The sequence below is a fragment of the Condylura cristata genome, unplaced genomic scaffold, assembly GCF_000260355.1.
Source record: "Condylura cristata isolate star-nosed mole 26May11 unplaced genomic scaffold, ConCri1.0 scaffold00026, whole genome shotgun sequence".
Classification (NCBI taxonomy): Eukaryota; Metazoa; Chordata; class Mammalia; order Eulipotyphla; family Talpidae; genus Condylura; species Condylura cristata.
Window position 1 is genome coordinate 20,617,201 of NW_004567127.1, and position 27,056 is coordinate 20,644,256.

Genomic DNA, 27,056 nt, shown 5'->3' on the forward strand with positions numbered 1-27,056 from the left:
TATATTCTCATGTCTGGAATATACAAAGAATGCCTACAAATTAGTATGAAAGGGAGTAAAAAGCTGGGATAGGAATTATCCATGTGCACATACACACATACATCATATATGTGGCCAATAAGTATATGAAAATGTGCCCAGGCTGCTTAGTGATGAGAAGAACACAAATCAAAAATATAGTGGGACAATAATAGTTCACACCTATCCGAATGGTTAGCATTACATTTTTTTTTAAAAGATTTATTTATTTGTGCATACAGAACTGGGGTACAGGCCAGAGGCTCAGGGGCGGCAAGAGGCTTCACCAGAGACAGAGTAGGGAGCAGAACTGGCAGATCAGCGAAGTACACTGCTGAGGGGAGCAGCGGGCGGGTCAGGAGAGGTCTGCCATGCCATGTGGATCTCCTCCCTGGCAGGCGGGAACCGAACTCATGCGGAAGTGGCTTTAGCTTCTCAGCTAACCCGCTGCGCCAACAGGGAGGGCCAGCATTAAAATTTTTAATCATACCAAGAATTAACTAAAGCAAGGAGCCATTAACAGTGAACTGGTACAATGTTAAGTTGCTACTAAAAATAAGTATGTACATATTAATGATCCAGAGATTCAACTCCTAGTTGTTTTTTTTTTAAAGATTTATTTTATTTTTATTTTTATTTATGCATACAGAAATGGGGTACAAGCCAGAGGTGCAGGTGTGGTGAGATGATTCATCAGAGACAGAGTGGGGTGCAGAACAGGCAGATTAATGAAATACATCACTGAGGGGAGCAGGGGAGGGTCAGGAGAGGTCTGCCACGACATATGGGTCAGCTCCAGGGCAGGGATCGAACTCTCATTGAAGCAGCTGCAGCTAGCTTGCAGTGCTGCGTCCTTACCAGTTGCACCACCAGGGAGGGCCTCAACTCCTAGTTTTATGCCTAATGGGGATACACTGATAAGTGCCCCAAGAGAACATGTAGATGAATGTACATGTGAGTTACATATTTGTAACAGCCCCCAAATGGAAATAATCAAGATGTCTATTAGTACTTCAGGCTGATATAACAAAATGCTATAGACTGGGTGGTGACAAACAACAAACATTTACTTCTCACAGTTATGGAAACTGGAAAATCCGAAATCAAGATGCTGGCACATTTAGTGTCTGAGGTTGAGGGCTGTTTCTGGTTAAGTGAGCACTGAGAGAAGATTGTTCTTCTCTTGAATGAGCTTGAGAGAAGAACAAAAGATGGTGTATTTGTAAAATAAAAGCCTCAAATCAGCTACCTGCAATAACCTGGATGAATTTCATAAACGTAATATTGAGCAAAGAAGTCAATCACATAAAGCAGTTATTACATGACTCAATGTGTATGAAATCCAAATACAGGCAATACTGATCTATGAAAGTTATACTTGGAAAATTATTTTATTCCTTGTTCAGTTATTTAGTAATACAGGGTGTTTACTTTATCAAAAAAAAATCATGTAGCTAGCTATCCACTTAGGATTTTTGTACTTTTCTGTATGAGGTTATGTGGCTATTTGCTTAACCACTTAAAAAAAAAAGTTGGAATTATGCTAATCTTTTTCTTAGACATTACTAATGGTTACTAGTCCACTAAAAAGGACAGAAAACTATTAAGAAAAACTAGTAGTAAAAATTATTAAAGTTAAGTGTCTCATAAAAAGTGTTAAAAATTTATTTGTGTGGTGCTCTCCCTGGTGGCGCAATGGGTTAAAGCACAGCATTGTCAAACTCTACAAGTTACTGCAGCATTAATTTGACCCCTGGCCAGGGCCTGACCTACATGGAGTGCAAACCTCTTCTGACTCGCCCACTGCTCCCCTCAGCAGTGTACTTGGTCAATCTGCTTCCCACACGGTCTCTGGTGAATCCTCTCACCCACCACACCTCTGGCCTGTACCCTAGTTCTGTAACCATAAATAAATGAATCTTAAAAAATTTTTTTCTTTTGTGTGATAAGTTAACACAATTACTATGATTTTAAGTCACAATTACAGCATATTCAGGCATAACTGAGGAAAGATTATTTGGTGTATCATAATAGGCTAAATTATGATGTAGTAACAGATTCTCTCTCTGTCTCCCCAATCTCTAGATTGTCTAGAATTGCTATAGCATAAAATAACAAAAGTTTATTTCTTGCTCTCATCTGTCCAATTAGCTGCTTGGCGGGCAGCCAGCTCCACATTTCCTGACAAAGGAACCCAGGCTCCTTCTGTCTACTGGCTCTGCTTTCCTGTAGGATCTGGAGTTTTTTCCAGGACCCTCCCCATCTAGCCAGTTAAATAGCAAAAAAAAAAAAAAAAGTGTGTGGAGAAGGCTTACTTTCTTTTAACTGCCTGCTTCCAAGGTGACCCATCCCTCCTAATCACATAATGAGAATGAATCACCTAGAGAATACAATAGGGCTGGAAAATGCAGGAAGCTCTGTGCTAAGGAAACAAATTTAGGTAGCCTGCAGCCACCTCCCTCCCACACATCTGGAGCCCAGCTAGACTGTGCCCTAACGTCCCTGGAAGTGCTCAGAGAGAAGCTGCTGGGGACCTGGGGGCCAGAGCAGCAGAAGAGCTGCAAATGGTATCTCACTCAGGAATCTATTTGCATCCAGAGATAAAAAACTGAAATTGGAAAAGGAGAGGACCTTTTATGAGTTTAAGGGAGAGATTAATCAGGAGAGAAGTTGAAATGGAGACATCATTGCCTTGGAGGAAAGCACGTGTCATGGTAGCCAACTAAAGGAAGCCAGTTAATTCATGAGACATTGTACAGCTCAGGGGACTTTAACACAGAGCAGACAAAACAAGGAGACAAAGCAGGCAAGACTATGGAACTATTTTGCATTCTTTTGCTCTCAAGATTAAGGAAAGCCAAAACGTAGCACAAATTTAATCAAGATTTACCTTCTTATAAGAACCAGAATTTGTGGCTACATCCTAATGTCCTTGGCATTAATGGCAACAGCATTATAACAGTGAAAAGTACATGCAGGAAACAGTAATTAGACTCTGATTGGAGTGGTTTCTTCAGGAGTTGTTCAGAATGTGGGTAGGTTTTTGCCAGGGACAAAAAAAAACATGAGGTCAAGAGTGGAAGACTGAGTTATTTTAAGGTAGCTAATTTTAGACCTTTGACTTAAGAAAGTTTCTGGGAATGGGAAAGAAGCTTATCTATTATTTCTTATGTTGACTTTGGTTAAGTTACTGTGCGCAATAACTTCCATCTATATTGTTCCACTGATGCAGTCCCAAGAAGGAGTCTTATACTTGGAATGACAGATGCTTTTTCTTTTGGTGCCTGGGTAAAGGGCCAATGAGAAGAACAACTATAGAATCTGCTGCTTGGATTATTTCCCCCGACTGTTCTATCACATAGAAGAGTTAAGATCAAACACAGAGTGTAAGGCTAGCCTAAAGTAACAGCCACCTAAATGTCAGCTCAGATTCTTCAATTAGGTAAAAATTTATTCTTCTCGGCCTTCCTGGTGGCCTTGGGGTTGAGGCTCAGCCTACCACCTTGCAGGCCCACCTGGCTGGGTAGGATCCCCGGCCAGAGTGCTACCCACATGGTGCAGCAGACCTCTCCTGTCTTACCCGCTGCTCTCCTCAGCAGTATATTTCAGTAACTGCTTGTTCTGCTTCCTACTCTATCTTTGAACAGTGGGAGATCCTCACATCTCCCTGTACCTCTGGCCTATGCCCCAATTCTTCTACACAAAAATAAATAAATTCCTTAAAAAAACGTTTATTCTTCTGCCATATAATAGTCCACCGTGAAATGTTGACAGATAGCCCTTCCCTACTGTTCACAGGGTTGTGCTGTCATTCTGGAGGCATCGTGGCCATTTGCTTGGAAAAAACTACAGGTTCTGACTTATGGAGAAGACAGTGCTTCTCAAGGTCTGAGTCAGAAGTGATACACTCCACCTGCAACACAATTATTTGTGGTAACTCAGCATTATGGCTACATTTTATGCCAAGAAGGAGTCGCAAATGTTATTCCTAGCTAGCTAGACCAGTTATCACTTTTGTGGAAGATAGGAAAAATGGATTGTGATGGACATTTAGGGTATCCATCTGGGGAGAAAAGGAGTAAAACAGAACTATAAAATGACTACATGCATATTATTAAAACAAGATACAGGTGAAGTTTGTTCATACCACAGTTATGTAAAATATTCTCACTAGTTCATATATTCAATATTCATACTAGTTATGTAAAATATTCTCAAATTCCAAATTTAGTTATTTTGAAGCTGCCAAGGTGCACCGCAATATTAGAGATTTTTATTCCCAAGACCTCCAAATCTTTATAATTTTCTGTCTTCTCCTTTCGGAGTCAAATCATTAATGATAGATAAGCAAACACTTTGACTTTAGGGACAGTTATAGTTAACATTTAGAAAATTAAGGTAGAAGTTTCTTTTCAGAGTAACTCTAAAATGGCATCGTCCTGAAACGTTTGTTTGCAAGTTCATATTAAAGTGTAGGAATGTGAATACAGAATGTGGAATTCTTTGTGATTTTTGGTCTCTGGGGTTTTTGATAAGAGATCAATTGTCACTAAAATTGTTTTCTGCTTACAGATTGTGTTACTTTATCTACTTCAAGATTGTTTTATTTTTAGTTTTCTGAAGTTTGACTAATGTGTATTGATATAGATTCTTTGGGTTTATTATATTTGTGATTTTCTCAGCTTCTTGAATATGTGGGTTTGTTTTTTGTTAGATTGGAGGAATTTTTAGCCATTTTTTTGGTTACTTTTTCAGCTCTGTCTTCCTGGCAGTTTGATGACATTAACACTAGATCTGTTAAAGTTTCCTTGGTCTTTAAAGCTCTATAATTTTTTTCCAGGTCAGTAATTTTTCTTGGTTTTGTTCTGATTGGGAAATTTTTATTGTTCATTGATTCTTTCCTCTCTTCCATTTATTTGCTGTTTAGCCTACCCACTGACTTTCTTATTTCATTTATTGTATTTTTCAGTTCTAAACTTTCTATTTGACTCTTCTTTATCTTATATTTCTTTGCTGAGACTTTATATTTTCCATTTGTTTTAAGTATATACTTTTTTGAAGACTTATTTATTTATGCGTACAAGAACTGGAGTACAGGCCAGAGATGCAGGAGTATGAAAGGGTTCACCTGAGGCAGAGTGGGGAGCAGGACAGGCAGATGTACTGAAATACTCTGCTGCGGGGAGCAGTGGGAAAGACAGGAGAGATATGCTGTGCTGTGTGGGACAGCTCCCTGGCTGGGGATTGAACTCGTACTATAGTGGCTACTAATAACTTCATAGTGCTTGTGCCACCAGGGAGGTCCCCCTAAGCATGTAATTTTTTATTAAAGCATGTTTCTGTTGGGAGTGACCAAGTGCGGAGATTAACTGAGGAACTGGATAAGGGCAGTAATAAATTAGGCCTTGCATGCAAGGGTGATAAGGTGGTAATAAACTGGGCTTTGCATCCAATTAACTGGGCCTTGTATCCAGGATGGGACTAGAAGAATGTCATCTCAGAGTTGGTCTCTATCTTTATTCAGTTTGAGATTTTTCTGATTTTTGATATGAAGATTGGTTTTCCATGTAAACTTGGGTATTATATTAGGTTTTATTTTAATGTTCTGTCTCATTTGACTGTCTCTGAGTAAGAAGTTTGCTGCCTCTACTGGGGTAAAAGTTCAGGTTTCCTACTTGGCCTCTACTGATAGATGAAGAGGGCACCTTTTCATTATTGGGGGAAAAGAAAGGGCATTCAAACGCCCCACTACCTTCTTGACTGGAGTGATAGGAGTGCTTTATTATTCTACCATTGGGGTCTCCACTAACATGACAGAGAAGGGGAAGGTGGCCTCTTTATTGTTGGGTGATGGTGAGATGCTTACTTTCTATTAAGCATCTTCTGTTACCATTACAGTGAGGAGGAGAAGGGATGCCTTTTTTTTTTTTGGTAAGGTTTATTTATTTGTGCTTACAGAATTGGGGTACAGGCGAGAGGTATGGTGGGTGAGAGGATTCACCAGAGACGGAGTGGGGAACAGAACAGGCACATTGACAATGTACACGCTGAGATAAGCAGTGGGCAGGTCAGGAGAGGTCTGCTGCGCCATGTGGGTCAGCTCCTTGGCCAGGGATCGAACTCGTGCTGCAGTGGCTTTGGAGAACTTCATAGTCAAGTGCTTTAACTGTTGCGCCACCAGGGAGAAACACGATGTCTTTTTAGCCCAGCTGTGCATAGAAATCCAAGAGCTAACTCAGTCTTCATTGATACAAACTAGCTGGAGGACATGAAATCCCTATTTCCTATTCAAATTTCTCTGACACATTTTGAGATGGGGAGGGAGTTATGAGCTAAGATTTTATTCACTTTTAGTGTCTGAAATGAAAGCACCGGTAAGAAACCTCTAGGAAAACTTCTTAATTCCTTAATATAAATCAACTGAGACTTTGTGCATACACACACATGCACACAAAATATATGTGATATGAAAAGAATTAACTTTTATAATCATGTTTATATTTGGAGGACTGTACATTTTTCCATTTGCTTGTGGATCAATGGCCCCCAACTTCTGACATTAAATATTTTCCAGTCATGTGCTTTATATCATGCAAGTTTGTGACTTACTGTGAATTCTCAGAGAGCTGAAAAAAATTTGAAACATATGGCAGCTCAGATGTTAGATTGGGGAAAATAAAAAAAAATTAACTTTTAGTGCTGTTTAGAAGATGCTTTAATAAAGAACTATATATATTTTTTATGTGATCTGTGTGTATAAGTATGTTGGGAAAGATGCCATGTGGAGTGAAGTCTAAAGAAGGATATATCTTCTTTATACTTTAAGTCAGCTTTAGGATAGCAGATGTTGCAAATAAAATGGGAATTTTTCAAAGCCTGAGATTTTATATACTTATAAATGTATATATTTAAGCAACAAAATTAGGACAATTTTTGTTCAAAGAAAATAGTAAATTTTACAGAAAAGGCCAGGGACTACATATAGGGAAGCTCACACAAAATTACTTTACTATATAAGAGATCAAATATTATTTTCTAGCTTATTTACTGATTTGGAGAAAATTTTAGCCAAGCCATGTGAATGGTTATTTTATTCAGGAGCTTTTTTTTTTCCTTTTCCTCCATGTGATAGATAATAACTACAAAATAATTTAGAACAATTTCCCCAAATGACTTGTACAAAGTATCCTGCTAGAAGAAGTTTCCTATTGGTTATTAGTCATTTCCTGTAAATATGGAAGGAATGTGAGAAGGCTGTGGTGTTTAACAGAATTTCATTTTTGAGTTGATGCTGTGATTTTGTTTTTAGTATACCAAGTATTAAGTGTTCTGTTAACTAAGGAACACACAAAATAAGTGGGTAAAGTTCCTAATGTTCAAGGACACCCTGTCATTTGATAGTTCTTTTATTTCACCTGTATCTGAAACAGTTCAGTAATGCACATCAACTCATTTCACTTTCTTGTTAAGTGCCTTTTTAATTGTAGTTTTCTAGACTTATAAAGGTTTTATTTCCCTCCGAACCTCCATATATTTTGTGTAAATTTAAAATTTTTACACAGTACTCCAAATGGGTTATCTTCAGTCTATTTTTAATTAATATCAAAGCAAACATGTATGAATTCTAATGGACAGTTACAATATAACTTCAAGCTCTTATGTTATATAATTTCTAAGCTTTTATTATATAAATTTTACTAAATTCTTGATAAGCATGATTTTCTATTATAGATCCCAAGGTAGGGTTGTGGACAGAAATGAATAAGAGACACCTAAAAGATCAGTCCCTGAATCCTGGAATCATTCCAAATAAGAGCATCATGGATTTTCTTAAATCTTTCACTTTTGGGGGGTGTTTCTCTGACTGACTTCACCTGGACTTCTCTATTTACTATTAGAAGGACAATATTCTATTTTTAAATACATAATTTACTCTCCTTCCACTTGGTTCCTTTCTATTCTCTTACCCTCTGTATAACACACACATACAATGTCCTCTCTCACTCTCTCATTCAGCTCTATCTCCACACAATTTGTAGGGATTCTCAGACAATCTGCCCCCCCCCATTAAATGAACAAATATTTGTAAACTATAGATTACTATGTAAATTTTGTTATGTCATCAGTGTTTCATAAGTCACTTATAAGACAACAAAACATATTACTCTGAAACCATGCTCCCTAGTTGTTGGAATCCCAGCTTCTCTGGAAACCCCTCCACCCAACAGCCCTCCTATTTCCCAGATGAAGGAAGGGGCTTTATAGTCTCCTGGTTTTAGTAATCTGTCTTCTAAACCATCACGAATAGCGTGGACTTCTCATAAGTCATGCTCACTTTCCTGACTGATTTCACAGCTCCTGCTCCAGGGCTGCCACAGTCCTGTTGCTCATAGATGTTACCCAAGGCAGAATATTTCACTTTGGAAAGATTAGTGCAGTGGCTCCAGAAATGGTCTTTATTTTTCTTTTTGTTTACTTTTTAAATGTTCTCACACCCTTGTTCATTTTGTATAATATTAGATTTCTCCCTTCAGGTGTAATCCTTATAATTCACCCACCACCATAGCACCTGTGATCCTTCTCCCCCACCCTTTTACTCTTCCCTTCCCTGTTTTGATCCTTCTTCTACTTGTTTCATTGCTGTGTGCCTCAGATCTAAGGTTTGCCTTGAGGTCTTTTTTCTGACCCTTTGTTTGATTTCTTTTTATTCCACCTCTAAGTGAAACCATATGATGTTTTCTTTTTCCTTCTGACGTTTTTGCTTAGCGTAACCTCTTCCAGCTCCATCCTTGTTACTGCAAAATTGCATTGCTTAACTACTCTCCTCTGTCTCGTCACTATAGCTACTTTTTTTTTTTTAAAAGATTTATTTATTTGTTCATACAGAACTGGGGTACAGGCCAGAGGCTCAGGGGCGGTGAGAGGCTTCACCAGAGACAGAGCGGGGAGCAGAATAGGCAGATCGACGAAGTACACTGCTGAGGGGAGCAGCGGGCGGGTCAGGAGATGTCTGCCATGCCATGTGGTCACCTCCGGGGCAGGGGGGAATCGAACTCATGCTGAAGTGGCTTTAGCTTCTCAGTGTTGTGCTTTAACCCGCTGCGCCACCAGGGAGGGCCACTATAGCTACTTTTGTTGCTCCTTGGATGCAGAATAAATCTTCCTTAAATTGCCTGCAACTAGGGCTGAGGGATTCTAACTTCAGCTGTGAGCTACTTTTATACCTTATGCATTTTGCTCACTCTTCCTCCAGAAAGCTATCTTCATAATAATGGCAGAAAAACTTGTTAAGAATGATTAAACAGCACAATCATCAAGAAAGTTTATGTACACTTTATTACACAAATCTAAATACAAGTAATCATAAAGAATATGCACTGGGAATTAGTCTACACTTTCTTCTCCTAAAGGAAACTGATGTTAATTAGGAAATAATTCTCAGTGTGGAATACTGCTCTTTGTCCTAAAATTTCTGTGCAGGGATATTTGCTTCATACTTCAGGACTTGTGTTGCCACATTTTAGACTCACTTCATACAATCACACAAAGGACAACTAACAGGGAAGTTCCCAGGAAAGGGGGAAGTTCCAGGTTCCCTGCCACACCCAGAAGGAGGGTGGAGCTGAGAAGAGAAGGTAGAGGATGGAATCTGAAGAAGCTAGCAGGATGCAGAGGGAGAAGGAGACCTTAGGAGCCACGTGGAGCAAAGGGAGACATATGAAGAAACTGTGTTTATTTCTTGGCCCTGGACTGGGTGAATGAGATGTGGGCGAAAGACCTGTATGGAGGTTGACTATGGCAGTGCTTCTATTGATTTTGATTTTGCTCTTCTCCTCCCGACTTTTCTGGCCATTTCTGACCCTTTTCTATGGGTCCCAGCCAGAAGGTGCTTTAGGCTTGTGGCGACTTTCAGGCCTTGCTTTGGACCAACCCCTTTTGGGTTAACTTTTGCCCATGAGGGCATGGTTAACTTCAGGTGTTTGATTTAGAAGTTATATTCTTTGTCTTCAGTATTGTATACTCACTATATAAAAGCTCCTTTTCATTAAAGTCTTATATGTTGTGTCTTGATGCAGCAGATGGCAGAGCCTATTTAGAGCAGGCAGGTTTGGGGTTTCAGTGGTGGGTGGTCCCTCTCTTCCTGCCCTGTAATACAACCATTGAATAAAAAACCTTTTATCAACTAACTTTTATGGAAATCTTATATTCTTTGTAATAATAATCTGGGATGCTTTTGTTCTGGGTCTAATTGGAGCACCCTCTGTGACAGTCCCATTAGAATCTACACCTTGGTTTGAAGAACATAAGACATTAAAATTATGTTGCTGAAGGGGTCAATTTCTGCCTGAAGAAAAAGTAGGAACAGATGTCCCAAAATATGGTTGTTAGAGTCTTTTGCCTCACCATTAAACACACTCCTTAACAGCTGGAATTCAAGGAACTGCTTTCTAATCATTATATGTGTATTTTCTTGGTCACATAGAATCTTAATAAATCTTTCCCGAAAGAATAACTAAGTTTGATTGGATCTGACTTTACTCATGCTTTTGTTTTTTAAGTACTTGTAAGTAGCACTGAACTTTTTCACACTGAATTGTGCATCACTCTCTAAATTTTTCTTTCTTTCCAAGAGCCCTATTATAGCAGATTACCTTTCTTTTTTTCTTTCTCTTCTCAGACATTAATTCTACAATTTTCATATTCTTCCAAGTGATCTCTTTATTCCTTTCCAAGTCTGACAACAGTATTTGTCTGTCATTCAAATAATCCTGAAACATCAGTGTTTCTTAGCTTCTATTTCTCTGTAGACACCAACACTAATTTTTTTTAATCTATTTTTTTTCTGACAAGGTTAAAAACTAAGCCCCCACTCCTTGCCCAGTAGGCAAACTTGGAGGCTTGAATGGTATTGGGTGGGACTTCCATGGGAACTCAGCCATTAAGCTGATCATCCTGACCGTGAGTCAGGACAAGGGCATATATTTTAGCCAAATATTGATAATTGGAGTGTAAAACGAGCCTTGGGGCCCTCTCTCAGTCCAGACCTTCTTTCCCACCTCCCCTGCTGCTCCTCTCAGCAGTATAAATTCTCCTTTCTTTTATCCATTCTGCCTGTGGTAAGTTCTTTCATCCCTGTATCTCTGGCCTGATTCTTCCCCCATAACAAATTCCTCTTCATCAGAGTTTAAAAAGAGTGGCAGTTACAAAGTAGAGAAAATTTTGGCTTTATTGAATTTATGAGTCAGAACACATATTTTTCAAGTTCTTCTAGTTTTTCTAAAAATTATATGTAACCTTCCTTTTATTGAAAAGGACCCCTTCCTTCATAACCTCTAATCCACACGGATAAATTTTGTCAATCCATTATAAACCAAAAATGGATCAAAGGCCTAGACTTATGAGCTAACGCTATAAAACTCTTAAAACACTGGAGATAGGGCCCTCCCTGGTGGCACAGCAGGTTAAAGCACAGCACTAAGAAGCTAAAGCCACTTCCGCATGAGCTTGATCCCCGCCTGCCCGGGAAGAGATCCCATGGCGGTGCAGCCCTCTCCTGACCCGCCCGCTGCTCACCTCAGCAGTGTACTTCGTCGATCTGCCTGTTCTGCTCCCACTCTGTCTCTGGTGAATCCTCTCACCTTCCTCATCTCTGGACTGTACCCCAGTTCTGTATGAATAAATAAATAAATCTTTAAAAAAAAACACTGGAGATAATGCTATCAAATTTGGTAATTACTTCATGGATAGAGCACCAAAAGCACTAGGCAGCAAAAGAAAAAAAAAAAGATAAATTGGGATGCAAGAGTAAGAACTTTTGTGTATCAAAGGATACTATAAGAAAATTGACAACCTACCAAGTGGAAAAAACATTTTTATATAAAGATGTCAGACATCATATGTCTGATAAGAGATTAATATCCAGAATATATTTTTTTTAATTCCTACAACCCAATAATGAAAAGATAAGACAAACATTTAGCAAAAGACATGCATGGACATTTCTCCAAAGAATATATTCAAATGACCCTTGAACACATGAAAAGTCATTAGGGATATGCTAGTCATAACCATCTACTAGAATGGCTCTAACTGAAAAACATGGCAAGTGTTGGTGAGAATATAGAGAAATTGGAACCCTTCTACATTATTAGTGCAAGTGCAAAGTGGTACCACAGATGTGGTATCTGGTGTTTTTTTAGAAATTTTTAAGATTTATTTATACATACAGAACTGTGGTACAGGCTAGAGGTGGGTGGGTGAGAGGATTCACCAGAGACAGTGGGGAGCAGAACAGGCAAATCTACTGAAATACACTGCTGAGGAGAGCAGCGGGTGGGTCAGGAGAGGTCTGCCACCTGCATGTGAGTCACTTCTGGCCAGGGATGGAGCTGGTGCTGCAGTGGCTGCGATAGCATGGTGCTGTACTTTAACCCGTTTGCACCACCAGGGAGGGTCCTCTGGTGATTTTTTTTTTTTTAAGATTTATTTATTCATACAGAACTGGGGTACAGGCCAGAGATGCGGGGGTGAGAGGAGCCACCAGAGACAGAGTGGGGAGCAGAACAGGCAGATGGACCAAGCACACTGCTGAGGGGAGCAGTGGGCGGGTCAGGAGGGGTCCGCCTCACCATGTGGCTCTCCTCGGGGCAGGCGGGAATCGAACCCATGCGGAAGCGGCTTTAGATTCTCAGTGTTGTGCTTTACCCCACTGCGCCACCAGGGAGGGCCCTGATGATTTTTAAGGCTAAACTTTAGAAAAGTTGGCACATGAACCAGAAATTCCACTCCTACGTATGTATATTAAGAATTGAAAACGTGAAACCCAACAGAAAATATATGGGCATTATACACACAACATTCAAAAGGTAGAAACAAAACAAATCTTTCATGGATAAATGAAATGTCATATATTAATTCAATGGGATATTCACCCACCAAAAAAGAATGATATTCGATTTCATGCTACAATATAGATGAACTTTGAAAATAACATACTAAATTACATAAACCAGGCACAGAAAGACAAAATAGTGTCTAATTCCACTTAGATGAGATACCTAGAACAGGCAAATTCATCGAAAGGGAAAGTAACCAGCAGTCACCAGAAGCTAGGGGAAGGATTAAGAGTTTTATTTAATGAAAAGAACCCAGAGTCTCTTGCGAAATATTCAAAACTAATTATAAAGTGTTGGAGGAAAAACAGGGGAGGCAGGATGGGAGAGGTTGGAAACCCTGCCGATCCATTGTTTGGAGCTCGGCTTAGCCAGGCTGGGGGGTCTGCAGGGCGAGTGAATAGGCGCTCGGCTGGGTGGGGCCAGCGGCTAGAAGGTGAGAAGCGGGAGGCGCGACGCCCTGTGGGGAAGGTGGGGACCGGACTACCCCGGCTCCTTCTGGAAGCTGGAGCGGAGTTTGACGTCTCGAGCCCATTCCTGGGGGGCAGCGACGGGCGGGGTGAGGCGTGGGACGTCGCACCTTACGGACTTTCCTGTCAGAAGTGGGGCGAGGGACGAGGCCCGCGGGCAGCCGGCGTGTGGGGCCGACGCGGGCCGACAGAGCTGTTTGATTTGGGGTGCGCCAGGAGCCCCGAGGGTGTTTTCGGAGGTCTTTGGCCTTGTGGAGGGCGAGCGGGTGGGGCTGTGCGTGTTCTTTGGCTACCTGGTTCCACAGGTGGGGAGTGAGGTTCCGGGGTCCAGTCTTGGGTCTCACTGGGGTGGGCGCTCTGGGATGAGGTATTTCCTGGGCAGTCCACCTAGATTTTTTTTTTCTTCACACGCTAATGTGTTTCCCTCCTGGAACCCTCCGACCCAGCGGGCACCCCGGGGGAGGGGTGCTCTAGAGCCCTGGCTGTGACTGTGTGGACGCTCTCTTGGGCGGAGACCGGGAGACTCGATCATTGGTGTGCAGGTTGATTTCCTTGTCAGATTCCCTGCAGTCGTTTGTGGGAGTTGGTTATTCCCGCGAATGTTGGTTTTGGCTGCTTCATTGACGACTGAGTCTGGCAAATCATTTTGTATCTTATTTTTTTCTTCATTTGTGATATAAGGAGGGGTTCTGAGAGTAAAATTTGTGAGGAATCACTCGTGGATCTGACGTTTTTACACAATAAGTAAGGATTATAGAAGATAGCGAAAATACTTGTCACTCAGACAAATAGCTAAGGTGTAGTTCATCTCAACAGACAATAAATTATGTAGCCACAGAAACACTTAAGTATTTTAACAGTTAAAGCAGAAGCAAACAGTTAAAAAAAATAAGATTTTTTTTGGTAATATAATTGTATACTAAGGCTGAAACTAAAACTTTGTAATAAATAATCTAACCTGTAAATTTATACAGAAAATCTAAATTTAACACTAATTCAGGATCTGTCATCTGTAATCACAAACTCACTGAAACGTAGAAAGGTCCATTTTAGAGCCTGTATTTTAAAAAAGCATTACGAAAGTGACAAATTCATGATCTTGCTGAACTTTCATGATTTAACTACTTGTATCCTAAAAAAAATTGCATTTAAAAACTGAACATTAAAGGTGGAGGGGTAAAATTTAAAGTTTCTAAGTTAACAGAAAATAATTTTTATAATCTGATAATTGCTAATGTATTTCCACAATGAAGTCTTACGGAATACCTACTGTATGTCAGGCACTGTTCTGTTTATTAGAGCCCATTAGTGAGAGAAAATTACCTGCTTGCTCTAGAGGAAAAAAGATGATAAACAATTAAACATGATGTGATGCCAGTAATCTAATTAGTACGGTGAAGAAAAATAATACAGAATAAAGGGACAGAGAATTGCAGATTAGGGGTGTTTTCTTTTACTTGGAATTAAATATATACACAGAACTGAAAGATATATGTGATATTTTTACCTTGAACCAAACAAGTTACATTCTCTCTGATGCCAGAACTAAAAATCAAACAGTGCTTTGGAAAACATTTGCTATTCATATAGGAGTTTTCTGATTGGTTTATGAAACATTTTTTTTCTGAAATATTTTTAGTTTATAGTTATGTGACTTTGTGATTTCTTTAGCAGTAAAGAATTCAAATACATGTTAACCTTGAAGTTTCCTACTCAAATTATGAGGTAGCAAAATCATGTAAAAGTGGCCTGATGAGATTTAATTTTGAAAACTTTTATTGTTTATAATTACTTTCTAACTTTTATCATTTATAATCTTCTAATCTGAAGATTAGAACAGGTGCGTTTTATTTGCTATTTTTTGAATAATGTAAAAACATAATGTTTTTAATTTATACTTTTTTAGGTAATTGTTTTCAAGATCTGAAATTGCTGATTGACTCCCTTCTGCCTCCTGCCCTAACATCATAGGTTTCTATTGCTCATGTGAATCACATTGTTTTAGACATTTATAAAACTCACTAATTTGTTTCATTTTTATTATTTCTTTTGGTTGGTGATTAAGTGATTAATAAATTGAGAACAATGAAGAGGGTAATGAAATTAAACAGATGGGAGTAGGGAGGGGATAACTAAAACATTGAAAGACTCCACAACATTCTGGATGAGTAAGGGCAATCCTAATGTACTGTACAAATTTAGTTCTCTTAGCTAGCACACACACTCCCAATTTGTACTTATTCCCACTTTAGGGAGGATTCAAAATTGAAGAGACCAGATCTGACTTGGTAATACAGATTTCCCCACTAGATGGTGCTCATCCAGTTTCTTTTAGTTTCTGTCCTAAGATTTACAATGTATTGACAATCACAAAATAAATAGAAATGTGATTTATATGTTATTATTGTGCATCTTATTTCATGTTTTTTCATGCAGAATTTCCAATCATGTTTCTGAACTGAGGAAAAAATGGAATGTATTGTTGATGTACAGAGGATGAACAGCAGTGTGAATTGTGTCTGTAGAAATGGTGCTGCTGTTCCTATCAGATTTATTCTGCTCTGGATTTTTTTTTATTATAATCCCAGGTTGAAATTGTGAATGTTTTTACTTTTTACAGTAGATAACATCTCTGAATGTAAAAATTATCTTTTAAAAAAGGAATGTAAACATTTATGCAAATATCATGTAATGAGAATAAAATAGACATATGCATGAGAGGGTAGACAACAAAGAATAATGTTTTTGAATATTGAAGTACTTTGGAGGAAGTTGCAGAAGTTGTAACTCGATAGGTAGTCTCTGGTTATTCTGGAAAGTTAATGGTTGTAGTTTATGTACTCAAATATTTTTTACACCTTTGCAAATACAATATGAACTACTTTGTCTACACAGATTTGACAAGTCCAGTTTTTAAGAATGCTGAAGTCAAGTGACTCCTTATTTTCTTTGGATACTTTGTTTTCTGAACAACCAATTGAAGCTGAAAAGTAAGTCTTCCTTAAAGAATAATAACTTTTTTTTTTTTAGCATTTTTAGTTTTTAAGGAGCTTTAATTTTCTCTCTAGACAAATGAAAAAAATGAAGGTCAGAAGAAGGATGTTTAGTTATATATTTGTTTAATATGGGATTTAGATATAAGGGAGTTACTGAAATTTAACATCTTAAATCTTACAATTTTAACAATGGAATAGATTCTTGCCTATTTAGCTTCTATTTAAATTTCAAATTTTTGGCAAAGGTAAAAACTGGTAGTATGGTCAGATAGTACCTAGGAACAAAGAGTAATGACATTGCCGATATGGAAGAGGGGGGTTGGTGGGGAAATAGAGAAAACATAATGAAGATTTGATTTCTGAGTTGCCTGAAGAGTAGAGTTAGATGTATACTTTTTATATCTTGTTTGCATCTTTCTTGGATGTTCTGGAATAGTCCCTGTATAGAAAAGAGTCAATTTTAGTATATGTGCTACAAAGCCAAGCACAGCACAGCAAAGAGTTAACATAACAATCCTAAATGGCCATCTCTGAAAAGGCCTGCTGGCAATGTTGGCTTTGGCTGGAGTCTGAGAACTTAAATTTTAGAAAGATTGCTACCATGAACAGATAAAAGTGTCTCACTGTGAGTAAATTATAGTATGATTTATGCTGAACACTTATTTTGTTTCATGCATCTGTATTTAAGGTATGTACCAACCAGGGAATATCTATGTGATTTAGCCACCAATAAAAATCCTGGTCAGCAAGTCTCAAGTATTTCTTCACTGGGCGATGTTTTGTACCGATGTTTTGTACAGTCACATCTCACTGCCAGGGAATTATGTCCACTGGGAGGGGACCTTTGAAAGCTTGTGTTTGGTTCTTCCTGGTCTTTACTCCATAGTCATGAATAGGTCTATTTGCTCAGTCCTGTGAGTCATCCTAAGGAATCATTGACAGGTTGATACTGTGAAACTGCAGACAAATACTAAAGTTTAAACATTTTGACCTATTTTTAGTCTGTCAGATACTGTTAACTACTCTGTTAACAGATTTTTATTTGGCAAGTATAGCCATAGTGGCTGTATGTTAGATTCTATGAAAGGCAGAAGTAAAAGACCACTTCTGTCACTTCCATGAGCTTTACTAATTTACTAATTCGTAAAATCCTTGGGACTTGGCATCAGTAGTGCTTTTTCTTGTCCTTTATTCCTTGTTCTGTAGCACCTATCTTTTTGTTCTAATAAAGAACAAATAAGTTTTGATAGGAAAGGAAATATTAAAGCAGGAGCAGAGTTAAAAATGAGAGGTAGTTTTATAATGCCAACAGGATGGCAAAAATCTCATCAATTACTTTAGGTTTAAAAAATGATTGTCAGTTTAAATTGATTTGATTTTTTGCACTTTGTAGATGGTTATGGAATAATATCTGTGTTAGGATATTAATATATAATGATGCTCTGAGTATACTCTAGAATATCAGGATTGACATCATTTATGTACTGAGGACCCATGACTAGTTGCAAGGTATATCATTACTAGTAATTTGTGATAGCTAAGATGTTAAAGTTCAAGAATAATTTACTACTTTTTCCTTTTTACGTAAGACAGAATTTAAGATCCATGTCCCAAGCATTTGAATTAGGAGAGATGGAGTAATAGCCTTTATTTGGGTAGTATATATCACATGCCAGTGTTACTAATCCTATGACATAAAAGAAAGAAAAGATTGAGAGTGCTGTTGTATAGGGATAAATCAGAGTGATAACATGTTAATTTATGCATTGTTTAAGAGTCTAATTGAATAATGTTTAATAAATGCATAGTTTCTGGTGTTACATCTTTACTAACATATCTACATTTTTACATATTTATATAGCTATCCAGTAAATGACAAAGCACTGGATTTGTTTCTCCAGCCTGCTCCACTGATTTCAGAAATTCCAGATACTCAGGCATTAGAAGAAGAAATAGAAAGTTGTAAACTTTTAGGTAAATTACTACATATTTGTTGTGAAGCTAAACCCTTGTAGTTTACATTTGTGCAAAATACCTAAACATAATCAAATATTAATCATTATATTTTAATGGGTTAAATAAAAGGATAGTGCTTACGAAATTTTACATTTTTTCTTTCCATACAAACATATATATAGATATGCATACATATGCATACTTATATCCGTCTAACACAAAGCCCCCTGTTCTATCTGTGAATTTTTTCTCTCTTATCTTTAAAACTATCACTTTGATTTAGTTTTTTGCTTTATCATGGTAAAATCCTTTGATTCTAGAAAACAGATCCTGAAATAGATTGAGCAAAAACAAAACAGGATTCACATTATATATAATTTGATACTATTTTTATAAAGCCAAAATATCTTATTCAACCAGTATGTATGATCTAATGTGTTATTGTTGGTAAAATATGTGTTTTAAATTGGATGGCAGATTCATGTGTATTCATTTTTTATTAACTTTCATAACATTTTACTCAAATACATGTTAAACATACTTTTATATATATCAAATAATATATAGCACATATGAGATAGCTATGTATCTCATTATATGTAAATAATAAAGCATAATAGGCCCAAATAAAGCTTCCAACTTATTCTAAGCTTCCCAGAGTTGCTTGTAGTCTCTGTAAGGAAACCTTTAAAATTCTGTCACCCTCATGAAAACATTCTTTTATCTTGATTTTAGAAGCAAGACTGCTGAGTTAAAAGCACTGTATCATATGTTTTAGTACTGTGTCATAGTCAATAACATTTTGTATGATTACTCATTATATTTCTAAATTATTAAATTTTCATAATTGTACAATTATATCATTTCTTATAGATAAAATATTTAATTATTGCAATTACGGTTATTTCTATGGGTCATGAATTAAATATTTTATAATGTAGGTTTTATGTTTATTTATAGGTTTAATTTCAGCAATTCTTAATTTTTGAGGGCCCTTCACTGGGATAATACAGCTTAAGTATAATATCCATAGATGGCAATACAAAGTATCTTCTTAATGTACTAATATTTTTCTTTTAAATTTCCTACTTAACTTGTAAACTCTTTTAAAATTTTTAATTAAAATTTTCCATAGTCATTTTGAAAACTTGTTTTCATGGAGAATATGTAGTAATTCATTTCCATTTTGTAGGTCAGAAAAAGAGACCAAAAATGTTAACATCAGATTTGAAGATAACTAATGAAGACAAAAATTCTGCTTCACCAATACAAAAGTTCCAATTTACCTCTCCTTCTAGAAAATATAAGGAAAATGATCTAAATTTAGGAGGGGAAGGTAAAAATGATTTACCGCATGCTGCTCTGAAGCTGACCTATAGTTCTTTCCAGAACAGAAATCACATTGGCACTGAGATAGCACCTGAGAAAAGTATTTCAGACATAAAGTTAGTTAATTTTACAGAGGATAAAGGAGCAAGCACATCAACATTTCGAAAAAGGTAATTAAATGAAGTAAATAACACTGAGTAAAGTTGAATATGTGTATGTCAAAAATATGAAGTATAGTAGAATTGGAATAAGAAAGGCTTCAATAACATTATTCCACTATGCACCAGGCACTGTTAATTCTGAGATTTGAGGCACAGGTTTGTTGCAAAGAGCCTGAATTCAATGAGAGAAAAAGAGAAAGTAAACCTCCAGAAATAATTGATTAAATACATTATTATATGACAATTATTTTGATAAGTATATGGTTAGAGCAGAAATTTCTTAAATATTTTGTTCCTGGATTCTTTTACACTTAAGATATTTTGAGGAGTCCCAAAAGCCTTTCTATTAATGGGGATTATATCTATTAATAATTAACCATGTTAGAAATTAAAACCAAAACATTAAAAATATTTATTTACTAGTTTAACTATTAGTCCCAGTTGTTAATGTAAACAATGTATTTCTATTAAAACAAAACTTTTCTTAAAAAAATTTAGTGAGGGTGGTGGCATTGTTTCACATTTTTATAAAATCTTTCATGAAGAGAAAATGGTAGGATTTTCTTATTTGCTTTTGCAGTCAGTTCATTATGATATTACAAGACTTGGAGCCTCAAGAAAACTCTGTGTACTCTAGTGAGAGAATTAGATAGAGAAAGGTAAACAATTCCTTAGTAGCATCATGAAAATAGTTTTTATCTTAGGAACTCCCTGAGAAAGTTCCTTTGAGAACTACTATTACGGCATGTAGGGGACTTACATGGGGACCTAATCTGTTATGAGAGTCAGGGAAAACTTTTCTGAAGTTCTGAAAAGTGGTATTTAAACTTACCCCTTAAGGAGAAATAATGTTCGTCAATATAATGAATTAGAAAGGAGTTAGAATACACTGTGAAATGCCACTTCAAAAGTTTATTAATCTAGGTGACAGAGATTGCTAACCTGATCTAGGATCTTAGTAACAAAAATGGAGAGAGATCATAATTATTTATGAGATGGAATCCCATAATACTTAAGTGATTATTGGATGGATATGAGATCTAACAATTTTCTGGCTTTAGGAGTAGTAGAGTGTCCTCTCATGGTACAGAAAGCTATAAAAGGATAATAGGCTTTGGGGAAGGTGATGAGCACAGATTTGGACAAATTGATTTTATGTACTTACGACTTGTTCAAGTAGGTAATTGGATATATGGGTGTAGGATTCAGAAGAGTTCTAGTGCTAGGTTTTATCTTCTTTATGACATGAGATGAGGTCATCAATGGATTTTGAGGGGTAGTAGGAATGTTGAGCTTTAGCATATACTTTCACTTAGCATAACATTTCCCCAAGTTTATTGTGTTACATTATATATTAGTTCTTTATTCCTTTTTCTAGTCAAATATTTCATTGAATGAATATGCTACGTTTTAGTTGTCCATGTCCAGTTAATCTAGTTGATAGGCATTTGAGTTGATTGTATTTTTATAGTAGTATTATGAATATTTGTATACAAGTTTTTACCATCCTCATTACTTGCTCTGTAATATGTGAGTGTTGCATTAAAAACCTTAATGGTCACTTCACCCCTGAAGTGAATTTTTTCTTGTGAAAAAATTATTTTAATAATTTAAAAAATTATTTATTTATTTATGCATACAAGAACTGGGCCACAGGCATACAGGCCAGAGGTGTGGGAGGTTGAGAGGATTCACCAGAGACAGAGCGGGGAGCAGGACAGACAGATCTACTGAAACACACTGCTGAGGGGAGCGGTAGGCAGGCCAGGAGAGGTCTGCTGGGCTATGTGGGTCACCTCCCTGGCTGTGGATGGAACTTGTATTGCAGTGGCTGTGGATAGCTTCATAGTGCTACGCATGAATCTGTTGTGCACCCAGGGAGGGCCCTATTTTGATACATTCTTATCAGTCATACATAGTTATATTACAATCATAAAGAGGTCTTTCTGTGTTTTCCAGAACTTTGCAAAGAATTATTTTTTATAGTAATATGATTTTTGCATGGTGTTATGGGAAATATTTATTGATAGGACACCTCAGTATATGGACCTTTTTCTAGGATTTCTTGAGTTTTTTCATGATATGATGCCTAACTCCCTTTGGAGTGAGTGATACAAGAGACCATGTAGGAACCACAATGTCTAATGATAGACCCATGAAAGTCTCATTCATACTTCTGCAGCATTAACTAGTCATATATACTAGTCCTGATTTGTTATAAAAGGCTACAAAAGGGTGTGAATACTCGTAAACAATCATTGGGTCATCTCATAACTGGCTACCAGAGATGAATATATCTGAATTTTAGGAAAGTGTAAAGATATAATTCAGTGGTAAGTTTAATGAATCATATTTTAGGAGAATGATAAATGTTTGAGTTTGACACCCATAATCTGTGGGTATTTTTAAAGAAGTGAGTTGTTTGCTCACATTGTATGGAGTTACAAGTGCACACCATGGTTTGTTTTTGTTTTTCAGATTATTTAAAATATCTGACAGTATGCATGGGAGTGCTTTTTCTAATGACAGTATAAACTTGGATTCTCATATTGGCTCAGTGAAAATTGCCCAAACAGAAATGAACAAAGGTTCATGGAAATGTAGCAATAGTAAGCAGAAACCTCAGTATTCAAACATTAACATGTTTACAAGTGATGCTTTTTCTGTTTCTGAACTTGGAGGAAGTATATTCAGAGCACCATCTTTTTCATCCCATCCTCACAAAATTCAAGGTAATTCCTTGCCTTCTCATTTGTTTTTATAAAAGCACAAATGAATCTACTGCTTAGCATAGGGAAAATTACAAAACTAGAGTAAATTTGAGTAGATTATCACTGCTATTTTCTGCATTTCTATATCATGTTTCATCTTTTAAAATTGTGCTTTCATATTTCTTAACTGTGCTCTTAATGAAAGGTCATACAAGTTTTATTGACATTTTTATGGAAAAGTTTTAAAAAAAAGCATTTACGTATGTACAATTTTTTTTTTTCAGGGGCTACAGAAAATGGTGCAGTTTCCTTGAAGGCTGTCACAGAAATCCGTATCCTTAAAATTATTATTTAACTGCTTTATGGTTGAACTCATATTTCTTTTCATAGGTTTTTTTTTTTAAATTGTTGTATTACTATTTATTTTGATTGACAAGGAGGGAAAAGTAAACCTTTTGGGTTATGTTAGAAATGCAGTGTTTGTGGTAGTCCAGTACTATTCGAAGTGTGATCTGCATGCAAACTGATGCCAATTTATGAAATGCTTGTTACTACTTTCTGACAAGGTAGGTACACAAGTTACATAGGTATTATTAACTAAGCTGAGATATTCACTTACAAATTCATATAGATAATTTTTTACATTTGGGATAAAGACAACTGTATTGGGATAAATATGGGTGGGGTAAATGAATGAGAATTGGGTATTCTCTGGATTTTTTGGGAGATTTTTACAAATTAATATTTTTTGAAAGAATCTAATTTACAGTTTATAAATGTAATCCAATTTACATGTCTTTGCATTTCCAGTGTAAGTATTTTGAGCACAAATTTGTGTTCTAGAGGTAATATCCTTTTTCCTACTTTGATGCCCTATGTTTAAGGCAATGTACTTAATCAATTTTACTATAATCCATTAGTTGTTTTCGTGACTATTTTCCTATGACTTATAAATTCCTTGAAGGTAAGAACCATGCCTTATTTATTTACCTCCAAATGCATTGAAAGGCAGATGAAATAAGAAGTTGTTCTGGCAAGCGTAACTATGAGCAGGAGTGAGGGTAAAAAAGTACAAAATAAGTGTTCCAGCTTGGCTAAGACAAAAGGCCTGATTAAAGGAGTAGTAGGAAATAATATAAACAGGTAGCTGTTTGGGGATTAGATTATTTAATTCCACGAAGACCAAAGACTACAATTTTTTTAAAATATGTGCCATAAGCAAAGAGGAGAAATCATAATTTTTTTGAGCAAGTCATCAAAACTGTGTTTCAGAAGTATGGAATTAGTGACTGAAAAGATGGGGAAGACTCCAGAATTCCATATATTATCCATTTGAACTAGAGAAATTTAGGGAACAAAGATTCTCATCCTAGATATGCTGCTGGCTTAGATAATTCATAAGCATGATTAGAAAATGTTTGTCTGGCTACTCATGAAAAATTGCCTCCCATGCAGAGTGATGGAGAAGATAATAAGAGAGTTAATCATAATAATGTAACAACTTGAGACATAGCCAGCCGTTAGTGCTTCTGTTGAGCATGCTGTCTCAGCCCTGCTGCATTTCCTTCTCATATATATAGGTTGGAAATACAGGAAATAGGAGAGTAGTAAACAGTTTTAGTTAGTTTCAATATCAATATGGTGGGAAATTATTCTTATCTTCTACTGAAACTTGCTATAATATGACTCAGTGTTTTAAGAGTTTTAAAGATATTCATGCTGTTATCAATGCTGAAGTAGTTTTTTAGGTCTTTGTTGAGTGCATTAATTTGTTCCCAAAAGTTCAGTTGCTGTCACATTCATTTTTAACTGCTATACTTATTACTTACAAGTATATAATTAAAGTGGAGGACTAAATGCCATTCATGATTATTTGAGAGTTTTGGGATTACTTGGACACAGTATTTTGTGATTGTTTCCAATGTTCTAGTATTTGAATCCTCAGGATAATAGAGATTTGGTCACATTTATACTACCACAGTACTCTTTTCATTTTCAGTTCTGCAGATACTTCCCTCCCTTTTAGGACATGTATTACACTGACTCTGCTGAGATCTTACTGAACAAAAGAAAAAACTTAGTATTAAGTGTCTATAGTTATAAATGTTAGTACTTGAGTTCCCCATGAGCTAGCAAACTGATTCTACCTGTACTCTAAATCAAAGATTCCTTATTATGAATATAATTGATATGACACTACCTAATGAGAGAAAAACCCACCATGATGGATCATTTGTGGACTTGTTACAAACAAATATTTTATTGGAAGAGACATATTTTGAAGGAAAGATGAGATTCTTCAGCAACTGGATTACTAAACTCAAAATTAATTTTTGTTTTGCACAAATATTATGACAAATCTTCACAACTAAAAACAAAATGAAGATTTATAAACTATATTTTTGGTTTAATAAATGCCGACGTGTACTAATTAATAAATGCTTACTGTGTTCTGGATACTATTTTGGGTATTTGTATGTCAGTCAAGTATGTCAATTTGCTATTGAGGAGTTAACACTCTTGGAATGGGAATTGGGAATGAATAATGTGAACAATTATTATAACAGTATATCCAGGAGTCTCAGTATTTTAGAAGGTGCTGAGATGAGTACTAGCAAAATGAGAAAGTGGGACAGAATAATGGAGATGAAATTAGCAATACTGTGGGTGGGGCTCCAGGTTAGAATTAAATAAAGGGAAGTGAAATAGGATTAAATATGACTGTTGCTGCTTTCTTTTGATTTCCATTTTCCTAAAATACCTTTCTTCATCCCTTCACTGTGAGCCTGTTTGTGCCCTTAGATGAAATTATTCTCTTGTAAACAGCATATAGTTGAGTTTTATTTTTTAAATCCATTCAGTCACTTTAAGTCTCTTGATTGGAGAGTTTAGCCCATTGGCATTTGAAAAAATTATTGATTGATATAAACTTGACATTTTATTGTTCGCTGACTGTATTTCCTTAGCTCCTTTCTTCTTCTGTTCTTTTCTTTTGAATGTGATGATTTCCTTATTGATATGGTTGGATTCCTCTATCTTTTGTTTATCTACTATGGAATTTTGTTTTGTGCTTATGTGATGCTTGTATGCAAACTGTCTTTTACTGATAACTTTGGATAAACAAACAAGACCTACAATTTTATACTTCCTACTTTGTGCTTTACTTTTTGATGTCACAATTTATATTTTTGTATAGTGTATCATCAACAAATTATTGTAATTCCTATTTTTAATACTTTTGCCTTTTATCTTTTATACTAGTCAGATTATAAGTGATTAACTACCACCATTACAGTATAAGGGTATCCTGAATTTATTTATTTGTCTGTTTGCCTGTTACTAATTAGCATCCTTTCATTTCAGCTTGAAGAGCTCCAGTTTGTATTTCTTATAAGGCCAGTCTAATGATAATTAACTCCTCCTTTTGTTTGTCCAAAAAACTCTTTATCTTGTCTTAAATTCTGAAGGAAAACTTTATCATGTATCATGTCAAATGCCAAGTATAAAAGTCTTAAGTATTGTTAAAGTGACAACACTTCATTTTAAAAGATAAAGATAACCCATTTTTAAAATTATGAAATATTTGAATCCTTGATATTACTCTAAGCAACAAAATTTAGGAGTATTTTCAAAGAATTCCCATATTTCAACTATATACAGTCCAAAGCCTTTGATGATGTAAGTATTTTATTATAACTTTATCTGCTTCTTATATTATACATTGTGTGCTCTCTAAGGACGGGGGCAGGGTCAAGTTCAACTTTATGTCCCCAGTGTCATACTCAGTGACTTGTACATAATAGGAACTAAAAAATGTTTGTTAAATTAACAGATGTGACTTTCATAAGTGGTTGGTTTGTATTTGTTAGATTTATAAAAATTCTCTGGAAGAAATTGTCTTCTAGGTCTACCATATCACTGGCAAAAAGAACTGGCAGATTATTAATAGTGTTATATTTTAATGTGGTGAACCAAGAATTAGATTATAATTTTAGGAAGTAAAATGTTTGAACTAGTAGTATTCCTTAGATTCTCCCTAAGACAAACTGAGATTGTGTGTAAGAAACTGTATATTCCGTAGTTGATAAATACTATTTTTTAGCTTCTTTACACAGATAAGAATTTTGTGATTTGTGCTCCAACTGGATCTGGAAAAACCGTATTGTTTGAATTAGCTATAACAAGATTGCTAATGGAAGTACCCTTGCCATGGTCAAACATTAAAGTTGTTTACAGTAAGTATTTATGTTTCATAAGTGTGTTGATTATAATAAGAAAAACTCATTTCAGTGAATGTAAAATATAAAGTTTAAGTCATAGGAATTATTACCTGTTTTTCTACATTTTTTAAAAAATAAAGATATACATTGGCCCTCCCTGGTGGCACAGCAGGCACTGCACTAAGAAGCTAAAGCCACTTCTGCATGAGTTCGATCCCCGCCTGCCCTGGAGGTGACCACATGGTGAGGCAGACCTCTCCTGACCCGCCCGCTGCTCCCTCAGCAGTGTACTTCATCCATCT

The 27,056-nt window shown here is 36.3% G+C and overlaps 1 protein-coding gene across 1 annotated transcript in view; it reads left to right on the forward strand.

The window, feature by feature from the left end:
* The first annotated feature begins 16,282 nt into the window (after positions 1-16,282).
* Positions 16,283-27,056, forward strand: part of HFM1 (HFM1, ATP-dependent DNA helicase homolog (S. cerevisiae)) — a 64,509-nt gene continuing 53,735 nt past the window's right edge. The window contains 7 exon segments of the mRNA XM_004689786.1: positions 16,283-16,371; positions 18,239-18,351; positions 19,526-19,832; positions 22,302-22,555; positions 22,819-22,866; positions 26,142-26,212; positions 26,637-26,769. Coding sequence (XP_004689843.1) covers positions 16,301-16,371; positions 18,239-18,351; positions 19,526-19,832; positions 22,302-22,555; positions 22,819-22,866; positions 26,142-26,212; positions 26,637-26,769 — 997 coding nt within the window. The 5' untranslated portion in view covers positions 16,283-16,300.